Source organism: Ciconia boyciana, chromosome 1 (genome assembly GCF_034638445.1).
Source record: "Ciconia boyciana chromosome 1, ASM3463844v1, whole genome shotgun sequence".
NCBI classification, from domain to species: domain Eukaryota; kingdom Metazoa; phylum Chordata; class Aves; order Ciconiiformes; family Ciconiidae; genus Ciconia; species Ciconia boyciana.
The window spans coordinates 55,808,654-55,825,699 of record NC_132934.1 but is presented as its reverse complement, the minus strand read 5'-3'; the positions used below and the strand labels follow the sequence as shown (position 1 = coordinate 55,825,699).

The following is a 17,046-nucleotide window of genomic DNA, read 5'->3' as shown; positions in this document are numbered from 1 at the left end:
ACGTGGGATGCAAAGGGGTGGTGTGTTTTCTGATAAGTCTTATGCTCAAAGACAATGCACCAGAAGGAACACCATAACGTACTATCATGCCCTTTTCACCATTATATGACCAATAATCAAGTGCAATATTGTTATATTAATGCATAGATCCCACTTCAAGTATGCACATTGGTTAACCATAACCACTACCATCCTTGTTCCAAAATGCATAGCATTTCTGATCAGGGCAAAAATGTCAAGAGGTTTGTGCTCTGTGGTCATGTTACTCTACTGAAATTAGGAATAGGAGTAGACTACCCTGTAATCTCTACTATGAGATACAACAATAGTTTAATTCTTCTCTGAGCAAGATTTTCTCAGCATGTAACAGACTCATTTGTCTTATTCAAAGCTTTTAATTGAGAGTTATAGCTATAAACCTGTTTTAGCAGGTACTCCTGATAAACCTGGACAGCCCTGTCAGATGTAAACACAGAAAAGAGAGAGACATGTACACAGACCAAAAATAGAGTGCAGGAAACAATCTGAGAGTACTAGCCAGCATGATAAGTAATCATTTTAGCACACCAACTCTCTTACAGATACCAAATAATTATCCTATAGACGTCATGACAAAGAAGAAATTTGAGAACTGAAGGAAGATATACAAGTAGTTTCGCAAGTCTTACTGGGGAGTTCCTTCCAAGTGTGAGTGAGAAAATGGAAAAAAAGCACAAAGATTTTAATTTCAAAATGTGATCATGAATGATATAATGTTATTTATATTAGGCACATATATGGGGAAAATGGAGGCTAAAGGACCAATACCTGCAGAAAACTGTTCAAGTAAGTCTTGCTATACTGAAAAATGCAAGGAGAAGTGAAAAGCAACAGCAGAAGACACTCCTCAGCACAGAATCACCAGATCTGTGTTCTCAAGGTTTTCCTTTTCCCTCCCTCCATCTAATCCTCACACAGACTTATGAAAGGTCCCTTTCATGCCCAGCTATGTGACCTTTGGAAAATAAACTCCAAAGAGGAATAAATCAGAGACTAAAGATGTTGGAACAGCCACAAAAGAAAATTACAGTAGCAGCCAAGGCACACTGCAGTTTTCACTCATTGCAGCCAAAGTGAGATTGAATTAGAAAAGACCTATTATTTAAACTGTTTAATCTAATCCAGCTCATTTTTATTGAAATGGCTTCAGGACAAACCACATGAGCATCTGAGCTAGTAGATCTGTGGGATGGTTACCATCACCAGGGCAGAAGTGACAAGTAGCTGTAGTTGGAAGAGGGCTTTTATCTATGCACTAATGGTCTGCTCACTAGAATCAAGTCTGCACACAACAGAGCTGTATTCTTATTGACCCCAGGGGGTACAGCAATAAACATGCTAGGTACTCATATATGCTCATATGTAATACTTTATGTATGCACATTAAGTCTACTGTTGATAAAAAGATGGAAAACACAAGAGCTTTAAAAGTGGGAATGAGGCAAGCTGTCCTCGGGATACCAGTTTTGTATGTGGCAGATTTCATAACAATTTATAACCTCCATCTTTATGGACCATGACATCGGTTTCCAATTACCTGTGGAGCTGTAGGTTCCAGGTCCTTAATCAGGTTATAAGCCTCCTGCACATCATCTGAAATACCAGATGTTAGAATGCATGACAACCCATAGCACACTGTATTAGAACAAGTCACTCATCCTCTACAACATTCCCCAACAGTCATAGACTAAGAAATAAAGCATTTAGACAGGAAGAGAAGATAACTATAAATCATTGTGAATTTATACCACAATGGTGATGGTTTTCTAGAACTCAAATAACAAACATGGAGTGAGTAATAGCTTCTTTATTACTACAATTTTCCTAGTAGAGATGACTTGGCCTCCTTGTTCATAATCCAGTGGCTGCCTTCTCAACAGTACAAGGTCAAGATAATAAATCCATCATCTTCCTGTCTTTTCTCTTATTTATTTACCGCTCAAGGAGGATAGGGTAACATGATTCTGAAGGGAAACTTCATCTTTTCCTTATCAATATTTCAAAGTCTGTCCAGCAGCTCTTACCTGATCTTAATTCTAACAAGCAAAAAGCACTACTAGTATAGAAGTTTAAATGTAAAGTTTGAATTCAATAAACAACTTCTTCCCACCCAAGAAATAAGTAAACTGAAAAGATTCTAAATTTAACCTAAATCAAAAAAAGATGTTGGCACTATGGTTGGCTTCACAAACCAACCTAGTGAAGATGCCGTTTTTACTGGCAACATTTTGTTAACACAGCATTATAGCAGCTGCCCATAAGAACAAGCCTTATCAAACAAAACTTTTTTTTGCTAGTACATACCATCCATACACTGTGGGGACAGTACTCCAGCATGACTTAAGACAATATACATTGGAGCTGCCAGGCTCCCATCCAACCCCTCTGCTTTCCTGCCCATTCCCTTGAGCAGTCACATAGTAAGCCAGCACAAGGTACTAGACTAGCCAAAAGTCATCACTTTTTTTTTTTTAAATAGAAATAGGGTTTTTGTTATTTCTGGCTAGCTCAGCCCACAAACAAAAAATTACAGCAGCCCTTATTTTCATCAGTGTAGACCATCAACACAGAACTATGCTCTTCAGGCTCCAACAGAAGCCTCTAGCAAATCTCACTGGAGCAGATTATGACTCGATACCTGGCCCCAAACCCTGCTAAAAGTCACTACATTAGAGTTGAAAAAAATGGGATGCATGTTTGCGCTTCAGTTACCCCTGTTCAGAGTGTGTCTTAACACAAGCCTACTTTTATCAGAGTCCTTGTAAGTTTTGGAGAGACAGCTGTAGTCATTAGATGTAATGATTTCTCACATTAACTGATGCTGCTACACTAGCAAGACTTTAAAATGGAAATTTAGCCTAACCAGGAAGGAGGTTTTAATCCTAATTCCCCTTGGCCTCCTTTGTCAGCATGAAAGTCATTTGTATACCACAGTGAAGAACAGAACCTAACTAATGAAAATTACTGCAAGGTTGACAGCAAACGAGTAAACAAGACTGATTTTTAAGTGATGCACAAGATTAACTTTGCTTCTGTGTAAGTAGAACTTAATTTGAAACATATATTATATTTAACAATATTATTGGGCAAGATAATCGGTAATAATACCAGTATTACCTATAGTGATATTGGCAACAATAATACTGGACAGAAAGGTGGCTGGGAACGGCAGGCATAGATTTCCAAATGCCAAAACGTACTGACTAACCCAATGGATGACCGGTTTTACAGATAAGGGGATAGTAGTGGATGCTGTATACCTTGACTTTAGCAAGGTCTTTGACATGGTCTCTTATACCTTTGTCATAGCCAAACTTGAGAGATAGGACTGGCTAAGTAAGATGCTAAGTAAGATGAGTCCTGGATACAACTGAGCACCAAAAAGAACTTATTCCAACTACAAAGATTAAATCTCACCAACCTCGTTGATCACAAAGCATAAAGAGAATCAGTATCTGAAACTCCAAGTCAATCACACTATAAAAAGCTCAAAGAGCTTTTTCAATGTACTATGTTTACGTATGCTCAGATTCTCTGATGAACTTATTGGGATGCAAAGAATACAAAGTTGGTGTGACTTACTTCTGCCAGCAGAATACATCTCCTTTTTTTCCTGGTAATTTTTCAATATTTTGGAAAAAAAAAATCGCAGGCATCGACTTTATTTATTTAAAAAGTAAGAAAAAAAAAAAAGACATTTTTCTGCTTTCAGATGCTCTGGTCATCTAAACTTATTTTGTTGCCTTTAAAAGGTGACAAAATACAAGGCTTATAAGAAAGCAGGGGATGGAAAAGCATCATCACATCACCTTATATTAGATGACTGCAGTTAACACCTACTCATCACTCAGCCAGTCAACCCACTGTTGAATAAAGGAACACAATGGGAGAATAGGAAGGGCTCTGAAACTGAACTCAGATAAAGTTCAAAGGAGTCAGCCAACTAAGGAGAGAAACAAGTAGAAAATCCTTTTCAACTGATTCTGGCTACCTACCTGCATTGTTTAAGAGTTATAAAGTAGATTTGGAATGAAATGTCTTGTTCACAAACTGTAGCCTTGTTCACAGTCACTTTGGCTCATATTCTGTTTATTTGTTTACAGAAATAGTTGTCCTTGCCTTCACAGGACGTACGCCTACCATTCTTCACGTATTCAGGCAGAGGAGAGGCCCTCTCACTATAAACACCACCATCCCCAAAGCCATCTCCTGCAACCCAAGAACCTCCAATACTCTGCTGAAGTAGATTTATTTAACTGCACACAATTAAAGCACTTCTCTGCAAGCCATGGGAACTCTTACATCACTATTTTCCAGAGGAACAGAAAATGAAATAAATTACATTTTACTGCAAAGAAAAAAAAAAAAAAGGCATTTCATGGAATAGTCAGTTGAGATCAGATGAATGAATGTCATCCCTGAAGCTATGAAAGAGCCAGAGGAAGGTGTATTTACCTTGCCGGAGATAGTAAATCACAAGATTCAGTCTTGCCTCAGGAATAACATCAACCAGAGGAGGCAGGACCTGCAAAGCCCCTTCTCCTCCTCGAAACACCACCTGCAGAGAAAAGCAGCATATTGATAACTGCGTATCAAAATCTTGCCTATGATATCTTAATTCAAGTAAATTTGTCCTTAAATTCCTATATTAACAGTAGGAAAAGGTCAGTGGTACTGGCATTAGCATAATCCCTGCTTTAATATAACTATAGAATTACAACATGACAACCTTTATTCTGAAGAATATAAAGTATTTAATCCATCAGTGAAGATTAATTTATTTCAGCTTTTAGCAGCTCAAAGCAGTGATACATTATATATCAAAGATTTTAAAGAATAATATGGTCTGAGAAAGAGTGAGGGGAACACATACAGAATTACAATTTGCTTATGATGTATTCATATGAAAAAATTAGGCTAACAACTCTACATTTATTTAGAATGCCACAAGATCCTAAAACGATCAGGAGCAGTCGATTCTTTATACTTCATTTTGATATGACGGTTCCTCCAACAAAATCTAACATACTTATTCAATAAACCACTGGCAAAAGACCAACATTCAAAATAAAGAATGTTAACACACAAAAGTCCAGTTTGAAAGCAGTTTTAACTCGTGGGGAAAAAAAAGTTAGCTTGTTGTGACTGCTCTTGAAAAACGACAAAGCAAGCAACTGCCCATCATTGAATAAGAGCAATCTACTGTTACCAGTTGTTCAGCAAAGTAATAATACCACTGCAGGGAAAATTAACAGGTGATTAGTGACTCTCTTACCGCAGAACACAAGTATTTTGGCTTTTATCAGCATCTTTTTCCCTATGAATACCTTGTTAAGTACTTTTTGGATGAAGACCAAGGTTAACTTAATTCCACTCCCATTGTTGTCTTACTAAGTAAGAGTTCAGGGTCATGCATTCTACAATGTCCTTATTGACTGCGCTTCACAAAATATCTTGCAAAGGTATTCTTACAGGACATATATTATTTTAATATGCCTTTGGGGGTAAAAGCAGCAGCATTATTATTTTCTTGACACAGTCTCCAACTGACAGGGAAAAATTCCAGGAACAAAAATACACTTGATGGCACACTGATTATACAGGTAGGATTTTTGGAATGGGACTTATATGGCAGCAGAGGTTCAGCTGGGTCTGCAATTCCCAAAATATTCTTTTTTATGAATCATCAAGAAAAGCTCTACAAATGAATGAAATTTATAACAAATCTGAGAAATACATTACTCACCAGATTGTGCTTAATGAGCTCCTTGCCAAATTCAAAAGACGATGAGGCACTGTCTATCAAGTTCTTGAGCTCTGCCTAGAATCACATACATTCCCAAATTTTAAAAATGAAAACAAAAAAACGCACAAGCATAAATGGAGCTTTGTATGAGCCCCAAAACTGATAGAAAGACATCTCCAGCAGTGCCGGGTCACTAGAAGATTTTTGCCTTCCCACTTCTATGTGATGATTTTAGCAATTGGATAATACATATAGACACAAGGTCAAAAGTGGACCGGGAAAACTGTAAGGCCACTGTGCACACATGTGGACAGATGGCTTAATACCAGGGAAACTGAAATGTGTGACATTCCTAAGAGAAAGATACAATGACAAGATAAAGGCCATTATCAACATTACTGATTAAGACAGATAACAAGGAAAAGAAACCTGTATGGAATCTTGAACTAAAATAAAAGGTGAACTGAAGGGCTGTCCAATAGATACCTCAGCAGCCTTCCCATTGTAAAGTCGGAAATGGTTACAAGCCTTAAGGTTGAGCGCAATGGTACTGTCAGGAACTTGCTGAAGATAAACAGCTAGCACTTCCTGTGATACATCATAGTAATCCAGTTTGTAATAGCATAGGGCCACATATACATTCAGAGCCAGGTATTCCCTGCAGGAAAGAAGATTAAAGAGAACATTTAAATCCCACCAGACAGTTATACTACAGAACACGAAAATCAGTGATAAAGCTCTCACATGTCTATGTATCTTTTAGAAGCACATCAAAACTGGGATTTCTGAGAAATGCTTATTAGGTATCTTTAGAGCTCTAGTTTGTTAGATAAGATCGCACAGATCCAGATATGGATTCACATTATTTTTTTTTCAATGGCAGCTACTGTAGCTTTAAAGAATTACCTACAAAACTGCTGGTTTGCAAATCTGGGAAATGGTGGCAACTTCACACTAAGGAAATGCACAGAACATGAGCACTGTACTTGGCCTGGCAGAATAGGATTTTCTATGCAATACATGCAAAGACATTTAATGTGCACGTAAAACTTTGAAAATATTTTAATGGATCTTATTATCTTATATCAAGTACAATTATTTCAAAAAATCCTTGCCAATCCTTGCCACGAGCTATCAAGACGGAAGAACTAGATACAGAAATAAGACAGACCTTTGTGGTAACAGTAAGTAAAAGGATAATTGTTATGAAGGTTACTCTTTTAGCTTTGAGTGTCTGCTTCTACAGGACTTGGAAGTTAAAGTCTTTTCCCCAAGCATTACATGACATACTTATACACATTGTGATGGACTCTCAGCTTTCTCTAGAGTATTCAAGAGGAGATACTGCCAAAAGATAGCTATGTATTCTGGGACAGCAGTTTCTATTTTATTAAAAAACACTTCCAACCACTTAAGAATTCAATTTGTTCCTTGTTAAATTCTGAACTAAGAACTTGCAGAAAATGATAAACAAAACAAAACAAAAAATCAACAAGTGTCATAGCAGGATAAATAGAAATGAAAAGAATTTCAGAATTAAAGGAATGCAAGGAACTCTCTACATAAAAACTAAGAACTGAACCCTTCTTAGAAAGGCTAAGAGGTGAAGGAGAAGTCAATAATCACAAGCAAGGATCACCAGACTGGCCATGGGGGATGGAGGGGGGGGCAGGGGAGAAAAAGACAAAGCAGGTACATAACCATATATAATTTCAGAATAAATAAGTAGCAAAATACAAATGATCTCAGAATGAATTACAAGAAAATATCATTAAAAGAAAGCATCTGACAGCAGACTTCTTTTTAAACATGCATTTTTCAATAATGATTTGCAATAAACAAAATTGAGGGGGCTGCAACTTGTGCACATTTTGCAGTGGGAAAGGGACATCGTAATTGGGGAAAATTCCTACTTTCAGAAACCAAGCAACTAAATGGAATTCAAATACCAACAGTATCAGAGACACTGCAATAAGGTTTAGAGTAGAGATGCCCACCGATTATCAAGAAGAATGCGTTTGTAGATATCAATAGCTTCTTGGTAGTGGGACCGCATGTAGTGGATAGATGCCAAACTAAGCTGATCTTCTGTAATGTCTTGCAGGTTCTGGTGAGAGCTCATCAGTTTCTTCTCATCACTGAACTAAAAAGAGTGTGACACATTCGCAGAAGAGTTCAGCAAGAAAAACATTTTAATTAGCTGGATTACTTTTGTCCTTGACCTGCAAACAGCAGGTCATTCATATTAAACATCTGGAAAAACTCTGTTACTTTAAAGTTAATTTGACCAGTGGAGAAAGCCAAACATTAAAGAGACAGACCAGCTGAAACTAGATAAATGTGAGGCTAAAACTAAGTATGCATTTTCCTTTAAGGTGTGATTTAGACATAATTACATGTCACATGACTTGATGGATAAGAGGGGAAGAGCTGAATTAATTCTTTCACAAACAGAATTTTGCAACACAAGATTTGATTGTTATTATTTGAGCCAGCAGAAATTTTGGTATGTGTAGATCCAAGTCTTATTTCTCATGGATAGCAGAATAATGCAAGACTTGCCAACACACAAGCACTAATTTTCACAAGATTTCTTTACAGCACTAACAAATTATCTTTCATCAGCCCCTTAAAATTCCAGTTTCTTTAACTAAATGGTTTACTTTTAAAAGCATTGCTGTATAGCACATAACACACACACAAGGACAAAAACAAGGAACAGAGTTAAACATACCCATTACATTTGTATTATAATAGTAAAGTTGAGGCTATTCACCTAAACAGTCTACCCAAATCACTTATTCCAGTGCTCCCCTTTGCTGGTTCTGCTGATTCAACAGTAATTATTTATTTCTCTTACACACAAATTCTATCTTATGTATTTGTTTGTCATCTATCTGCTCAGTTTTCTTCAAATCCTTTTCCTCCTTCTTTGAGCCAGTCACAAAATGATACTCCAGTACAAAGGCAAGAGAAGTTGCTTAACAGAACTAAAGGCAATGGGCTTCATAGTTTCGTAAACCTCTTTATTTCCAAAGACTAACTACATGAACTAGGAATTATCCAACTTCTCTATCACAGACATCTGTATGTGCCAGCGCTACTACAAAAATGTTTTAAGATTTCTCTTTTAAACTTAACAGAGATTGAAGTAAAGAGAATCTGACATCAAAGCTAACATTCAGGATTTATACTTTCTTTCACCCAAAACTGAGTCTCTTCAGTAGCACAATACTTGTTAAGTATAACACAGCATGGTACAAACCCAAATTTAAGGGAAGATAGCTATGTGTGGTAAGTGAAATAAGCATTTAATTGTTGTTGAAATGAAAGTAAATCTCATGCTATAAACAATATTACTTCTTGGATACTGAATGACTTAAGAGGATCACTAATAGCATATAGACCATTTTGCTCAAATTGCCAAGTATAAGACAGCTGCAAGTTAGGAAAACTTGGTATACTTCAAAGAAAAATAAAAAGAGTGGCTTATACATTTCTGATTCTATTCAAGTCCCAGTGATCAAAAATACCATCAGGTTCCTGTTATATAACTTACATTAAGTGAGTTTGTAAGACTTTCCTTAGATACATGCTGAGGGCATCTATTCTGAGATGATGTTTTCACACTTACTTTCTCCTCCACATTTAATACAGTAGGATGGTTGTGGAAAACGTTTGTTCTGCCACCACAGACATTTTAATTATTCTGCCAGGTTGCCAGCATAAATTACACATTACTCAATTGAAAAGAAAAACAAAGCATGAGTGAAGAAAAGACATCATACCTTATGTGCCAGGTGAAAGAGTAAACGGTTCTGGAGACGACTCTTAGGTGCTGTAAGGAAAATTCAGTAAGTATCGCTGCAAAGAACAACTCAGGGTGTCTCCATTTTAAACTCCCTTTCTCAATAGACATACATGCACCAATATTCTTTCATTAACTAGCTCAAGTACAGTTCTTTGCAGGTCATGCCCCGGGGCAGGTTCTACCAATTTTAGAGTGGTTGAAAGGCCCTCCTGCTTCCTATATTCATTCCTTGCACATTTCTTTTGAAATCCCTGTTGAAAAAAACTTTTCATTGGCCTCTGCCTTCCATGAGCTTTAAAACTTTTATGAATTGTACTATCATTTGCCTGCAGGGCCTTCTGGATAGTTCTCTGTTTTTGCACAAGTGACACACAGCACAGCATCTTTTACAAAATAAAAAGCAGCAACAGACAAACTCATAATCAAGGCTCCTTCTACAATATGTCATATTTGAAGTAAGCTGTGATTCATAATTCTAGGAATCTTGTCAACATCCAGTGTATTGCAAAACCCATTGCTGCTACCATTTTGTTATGTATGCACATTATATTATACTTAGTTCTAATATTTTTTCTGTCCTTAGAAACAAAAGGCACATGAAAGAATCCTGTAGTCAGAGCAGATAAGATTCAAACGAAGATATGGCGAGAGATTTAAGGGAGACATCTCCTTCTACAGCCACTAAAATTAATGAAATTTCTTGCTCTAGCAGGATTAGGAATTCCATTTAACTCACTCCATATGACACAAATTCTTAACTGTAGAGCTTTAAGTCACTAGAGAGAGCCTTGTGCTTCACTGAGAGTGACAAAGGTCCTCGTCCAACAGAGCTATTAATTTCTTTTGCAAGCAATCTTCCAAAAAGCCTTCCCTTGTTTCCTGTATTTTCTTTAGTCTACTCAGTTAATGAGCACTCTCATTCTTGCTCAGACCAACCAGCTGGCAACCTATGCTCCACAGAAAGGACGTACATGGAATCTCTACAAAAAGCAGAATTACTTACTGTGTTTACGAGGCCACAAAAGTGCAGAGTTAGCAAAGCAATGGCCTGTAACACAAGGCTATAATTCTTCTGACATCCTAAACCATGAAAGAGGGCTCAAACCACCAAAACCTCTTCCCTCCCTGCCTCCAAGATGGAATTTTCTAGTAATAAGTTAGATATTTTTTTTTTTTAAAAAAGGCAATTTAAGGAGAGATTTCCAGACTTCTTACTCTTTCTCCACATAGTAAAAAAACCCCAAACTTTGTAACACAGTGAACAATGCCAAAACCCAGGCCATTCTCATCAGGTTGGCAGTGTAAGGCTGTCCACCTACTTCGGATAGGCACAGCAATTATTTCTCCCCTTTTCTCCTTCCCAAGCTGTGTTATTTAACCATGTTCCTAGTAAAAGAGGACAGCAAATTGTACCTTTAAAGAACTGCTAGAACAGAGAAGTCCCAAAAGGCAAAGGCGGTATGAGAGAGTTCTCACAAAACCACAACATCTTGCGAGGTATTACTAACAGAGCATCAAGTTGTTAACAAACTAAATGGTCTTCAATCTAGGATATATGTGGGAATTCTCATTAGCCTAATTATTAAAGAGCTGAAAGTTTTCCTGATCTACAATCAATATTGTACAAGCAGCAGTAGTAGTATAACTGACACGATAGTACATTCTAGAAATTATTTCATCCATTCAGTTAGAAAGTTAGAGTCCTTAATTTAAATGCATGTTCTTCAAAATGTTGTCAGCAATGATACTGTGGTAACTCCACATGTGCCCCAGCATCAATTCATAGGTTTTAATATCAAAGTTTAGAAGGGTTGCACATGGACCCCACATGTGCTTTTGTGCAAAACTTAAACCAACCACAACCACCCTTCACAATTCAAAACATTTGGTCATCAAAGACTCCAAAAATACAAGCAGGACAGATTGTGGGATTTACATTGAAAATAACATATTGTGTAGTCACAGTACTATGGGTAAAGACACCAATGTTCCTTTTTTGAGTAGGGTTTTTTTTTTTTTTGAGTGGGTTTTAGCATTAATTTCACTGTGAAAATTGTGACTTGCAAGCAATACTCCCTCAAGAATCTGAAAAGAAGAATTCTTGTTTCACTGGTCAACCAATGACTGCAGTGCTGCCCTCACAAACCTGGCATCTGATCTGACATCAAAATTATTATTTACTTCTTGGCAAAAGCTGGAGGGTTAGTCCACGTTATTTTACACCTAAAATAGGCAGGCAAAAGATGAAACCTGATTTCTGATGGTGTTGCATGGATACATGGAGGGAGAAAAAATGTCCTGCTTCATAAGATATTGTATGATACTATCCATTTGATATTCTTTAAAATAAGACACTTTTACTTAAAGTCAGCCAGAGAAGGAGAGGGGTAAAAACAAACAAACAAAAAATAGTCCTGTCGATACAGTAAGCAGAACCATGGAAACATTCAATATCAGCAGTTTCTTTTCTCCCAGTGCCAAATGCATTTTTTGGAGAAGACAAGGAAACATACGAACAAGGTCAGATTAGTTTCCAGAAAGAATTTGGTTATGAGTATTGGATAAAGCTTTTGTCAATCACCAGAGCAGGAAGTGATACAACTGCCTCAGAGATAATGATTTTGAAGGGAAATTATGCTTGTTCTTTTATTACTCTCTGCTGCTACTGAATTTCATTGTCACTGATCTATTAATGCCACAAGGAAGCACAATCTTCTTTTTCTGTCCTACTTTTTCAAGAAGATGACCGTACTTTTTTTTTTTTTAATCAGTACTAAGCAATCTAGGGATCATAAACATGATGACAATGCTGCATGGCAACAAACTGGACCCTGCTCCAGGTCTAGTATTGGCCTCTTGCTGAAAACATCATGGAGGTATCTGGATAGGATATATCTCTTTCCAGCTAGGAAACACACCGATATTCCTATGCTAGAATTTTTCATGATCAGTGCTGTCGTTCCAGGCACAAAAATCATAGTTGACATTGATCTTAAAAGTGTTCTGTATATTTTTATGTGCTGACACTGAGCAGAAACCTAGTGAAGTATTTGTTAAAATATTTGTTAACAGCTACAATAAGAGTGAAGACAGTTATCTTCACTAATTATTAAACAAAAAAAGTTAAGCTCACTAGAAATGGCAACTCAGACTCTTGAGGAGTTCCATATTGCTGCCACAGGCAGTAAGAAGATGATGAAATACAGTCATGGACAATCTGGCCTTTGTGCCCTCTTGTAAGAGTGCAAGGCAATGCTGGTCATGCATCCAGCATTAACAAAACCCATCTAGTAGATAGAATGCATACACTATAGCAGCGCTTCACTCATCAACAGACGTAGAACACATCTTAAACATACATAGCAGGAGCTGGTAGGAATGGAACAGTGCTGAGAAGGCTCCAGCCCAACAGCACAGAAAACATGACCAGAGGAAACCTTGTTCTCCTGTCCCTGAGAAACAACACCCTGCTCACCTGAATACAGTAGCTGAATGAAGCCCTCTGTGCCTCAGAACCACAGTCTCACTGGTAGAGGGAAAATGCAAGGGTATGGGAAAAATGTTCGGAAAAAACATGGTCTAACAGTGAAGTTCACACTTAAACACACTTGAATAGCTCAACTGTTCAGAATTTTCTTGAATGAAATTTACAGGGGACATTCACTGAAATGTTCCCATTCCCAAAATACTTAAAAGCCAGTTCAGCTATGTTCAGTTACTTGTGATATATACACATTTCATTTCAGTCATGCCTAAGCACAGTAAGTTAAAGATCACTGAAGCAAAAAACTATCAATTATTTTGGTTCTGTAGCTTCCACTATACTTTAAAAAGCAAAACAAGAAAAGAAGGTTAGTAGTTTTAAATACGTATAAATTGATATTTTCACTTGTGCACTTTAAAAGTTTAATTTATCAAACTCTGCTGGTTCAAAACCACAGCTAAAATGCAATGAAAATGAACTACTGCTCTCAAGAAATACAGTACAAGCAGAAAGCAGATAATTTTGCATGTAGGTAAACATGTCTAAAGAAAAAGAAAACCCAGCAACTTTTCCATGCCCCCTTGTAAATGCACATTTTCACTGGTGACAACTATCTGACATCTGGCAAACATTAGTACACGCATAAGCAAAACTGGTTTGGAAAATGTCATTGTTCTTAGCAACCCATCTCTGTTCTGCTTTTGTACAATATTGCTCCTTCCAGTATAGGCTGTTAAATAAGAAGTATCTCTGTTCAGTTAAACCACATTCAGATCCGACAAACACACAGTTGTGAAGAAGTAAAATAATTACAAAGCTTTGCCCATCAAAACTTAGAAGAAAAAAAAAAAAAAAGAACTTTAATGACTGGTTCAGCAACAACGCTGTCTGTCTGTGCATGAATCTTAAATTTAATTATTTAATTGTAAACCAAAAAAAACTGTTTTTCATAACAGATTTAACTGCAGCCCCACTTATGTGCACATTTTGTGGTTTAAAAGAACACTGTTAGTTCTTGTGTTTTTCTTAATGCAGTGCTAGCCAACAGCTTCTGAGAGCACTCTGCAGGCTTCTAAACACTAGGATCAGTTGCCAGGATCACCATGCAAGTGTGCCAGGCTGAGTTTCTGGTCTTTGTCCTTTGCAAGGCACAGGAACTGGGAATGCAACATAAGATTATTTGTTTTTATAATTAAAAAATAGTAATTTATTATTATTATTTATTAAAACAAGATGAAGACTTTGAGCCTCATTCTCCCAGGACTAGATGGGCCAGCACACAGCATGGAAAAACATACATTCAGCCAGTGTATGAGAGCACAGATGCAAAAGGAGTAAACAAAGCATCACTTGGAAGCTTCATTCTGGGATGACTATGAAACAACAGTAGCTGACTTGAAGTATCTCTACCTTCACCTCAGATCCAGGAACATTAGTAACTGTAATGTAAGGGGACAGCAGGGAAAAAGAAGCAGCCAGAAATATCTGAAAGGAATTTGGAAGAAAGCCTAGAGGAGATAAAGTACAACTGTAATGAAAAACCTTCAAAGAAGGATTTTTCTTTATTGCCTTTTTGCTGTATTACTTAGGTAATATTTGCAGTAATTCTGGTTTATATGACTTTTGATATACAGATTTATTCTTTCCTGAGAGAATGTACTATGAAGTTTTAATTAAGTAAAGACAAGCTAAGAGGACACTTCATATCTATTATAAAATAATAATAAAACCTCGAGAGAAAACCAAGAGATTGTGGACTATATATCTTGTATGAAATGCAATAATTACCTCATGGCTTTTAATGCTAATTTCCTAATATCCTGCAGATTTTTCCTCAGACAGTTAGCAATAATTTCTTAAGCAACAGCAACAGTACATGGCAAGAAGGAACTTCTATTTGATTTCTATATATTTACATGTTTGTGTGGAAAATCTGTTCCAGAAAGCTAGCTGACATTTATGTTTCCTTTCACACAGAGATTCCATCACTGTAGAAATCTAGAATTATAGCTGAAAATAAATTATTTCTTCCTCATTTGTTTTAGCACTGTGCTACTTTCAGGGGCTTAGCATAACTGCAGCAATAAACAGCAAGCAGTATGCAAGAATTCAGGCAAAATAATCCCAAAATAGCAATGGTAAGCAGCCCAACACTAACACTTTCAAGTCAGTACTGGATAAATGGTGTTCTTCTAGAGACTTCACCTGTTGTGTCTATATCCAATGAAATATTTTGCTTCTTCAGGATCTTTGCAAAACCATGGAAGAGATCACAAGACATTATAGCCTCAGCTGTCAATAATATATTGCAAACAGCCATCACTGATGCAATCCTAAAATACTAAAAAAAACTTAAAAGAGGATCTGTCTTGAGCGAAAATAAAATGGTTCAACCTCAATGTAAGAAAGACTGAAGTGATGGGAGTGGAAAGGGGAATGTACAACACTTGGAAGCCTTCAATGGAGAAAGGACAAGTGTTACAAATCTTCAGCTGTGACTGCCTCCACACCAAGCTTAAGAAGCCAGAAATCATCAGTATTACAGGACTCACAAGAAAGGCTTGGCACCTCACTATAAAAACTGACATGCTGTCCTTCTTAAACAATTACATAAAATCAGGAACAGATATTACTAGCATGAACACTCAGTTATTCTCTGTTCCCTCTCCGTTACACTCCCTATGTCTTGCACTCCTTTCTTAATATTCCTGACCTTTCCTCCAGCACCCGAGTTCCACTAACCACACCCCCTACCCTGCCACTCACCATGCTACTACGAACTAATCTGAAGGGGCACAAAAAAATTAACCTTCCCTCACTTCCAGCTCACAGTTAATAAAGGTGCATGGCCCACTGTGTATCTGTCATCTCTAGAATGGATTACTGTAATTCACATGATGTGAAGCTGATGACAAGGACTCCAACTGGTACAGGATGCAGCCGCTTGCTTCCTCCATGGGTTAGGTCAAAGTGACACCTCAGGCTCTATTGCCCAATTATTTTTAGATTCCAGTTCAAGTCCTAGATTGTAATGTCCAAAGCTCAAATTTGTGGGACATTAGAGATTATTATCTGTGAAAATTAGAAATTTACGCACCTCTTGAACAATACAGATCACAAAGCTCTGCATGAACCTTTTTACAGTTGGAAACAAAACATTTCCAGTTATGAGACTAGAGCTCAGCATGATCTTTCAGAGGATATTAAAGGGATAAGAGAATCTAATTATTTCTAAAAAAATACTACAAAAGTGTCCTTTTTGAAGGCACTCCTCCACCGTAGCAGAAAGTACACAACTATTTTCTCCCTACCCTATTTTCTACCCAAGACTACACGACTAAAGAAAGAAAGGAGAAAACCCATACTTCAATAAGAGTTTTATCCTAAAAAGGCAAGAGTCAGAAGTTGACTGAGAACATCACTACTATTAATTCTACTTAGAAAGCACTGAGATACTATGGTTATGGGAAACAATATAAATCACTAAGATAAACAGAAAGTGATGGGTAACAAAATTAAACTGCAGAAACATTTTAGGCAGTAAAAATTGCCTTGGAATCTAATTTCCATTCCTCTGCTTTAAATAATCCCATGCATGTTCAGATTAAAGTAGAACTGTAACAATGTGACTGCAGTGAACTCCATGCCTTGAAGAATCAGAAAACTAATATCTGACTTATAAGGCAGCAAGACCACCTACTAAGTCACTCAAACTACGTAAACAGAGTTCCTGTCCACATCAGGGAGAATGCTGAACTCTCTCAGATGCTTATTTTTTGATAATTTCACTAATTAGCTTCATCTGCACTGGCTGAGAGACATGGAATCAGTCAAAAGAAAAGTAACTTTTTGTTGCTCATCAGCATGTGCTGGGTTTTGTATCTAGAAATTAAGAAGATAAATTATTTTCCAGATGCTTCTCTCAGTTTCAGCTGCTCCACCTGCCCAAGGTATTTTTAGAAGCAA

At 37.0% G+C, this 17,046-nt stretch overlaps 1 protein-coding gene across 2 annotated transcripts in view; it reads right to left on the bottom strand.

Annotated features, from left to right (window-relative positions):
• IFT56 (intraflagellar transport 56) overlaps nt 1-17,046 on the bottom strand; it is a 52,067-nt gene that overhangs the window by 27,474 nt on the left and 7,547 nt on the right. For both annotated transcript variants that reach the window (XM_072867618.1, XM_072867625.1), the window contains exons 5-10: nt 9,574-9,623; nt 7,783-7,928; nt 6,272-6,443; nt 5,786-5,860; nt 4,495-4,597; nt 1,577-1,632 (exon numbers count right to left, since the gene is read on the bottom strand). In XM_072867618.1, coding sequence (XP_072723719.1) covers nt 1,577-1,632; nt 4,495-4,597; nt 5,786-5,860; nt 6,272-6,443; nt 7,783-7,928; nt 9,574-9,623 — 602 coding nt within the window. The remainder of the gene's footprint in view (nt 1-1,576; nt 1,633-4,494; nt 4,598-5,785; nt 5,861-6,271; nt 6,444-7,782; nt 7,929-9,573; nt 9,624-17,046) is intronic.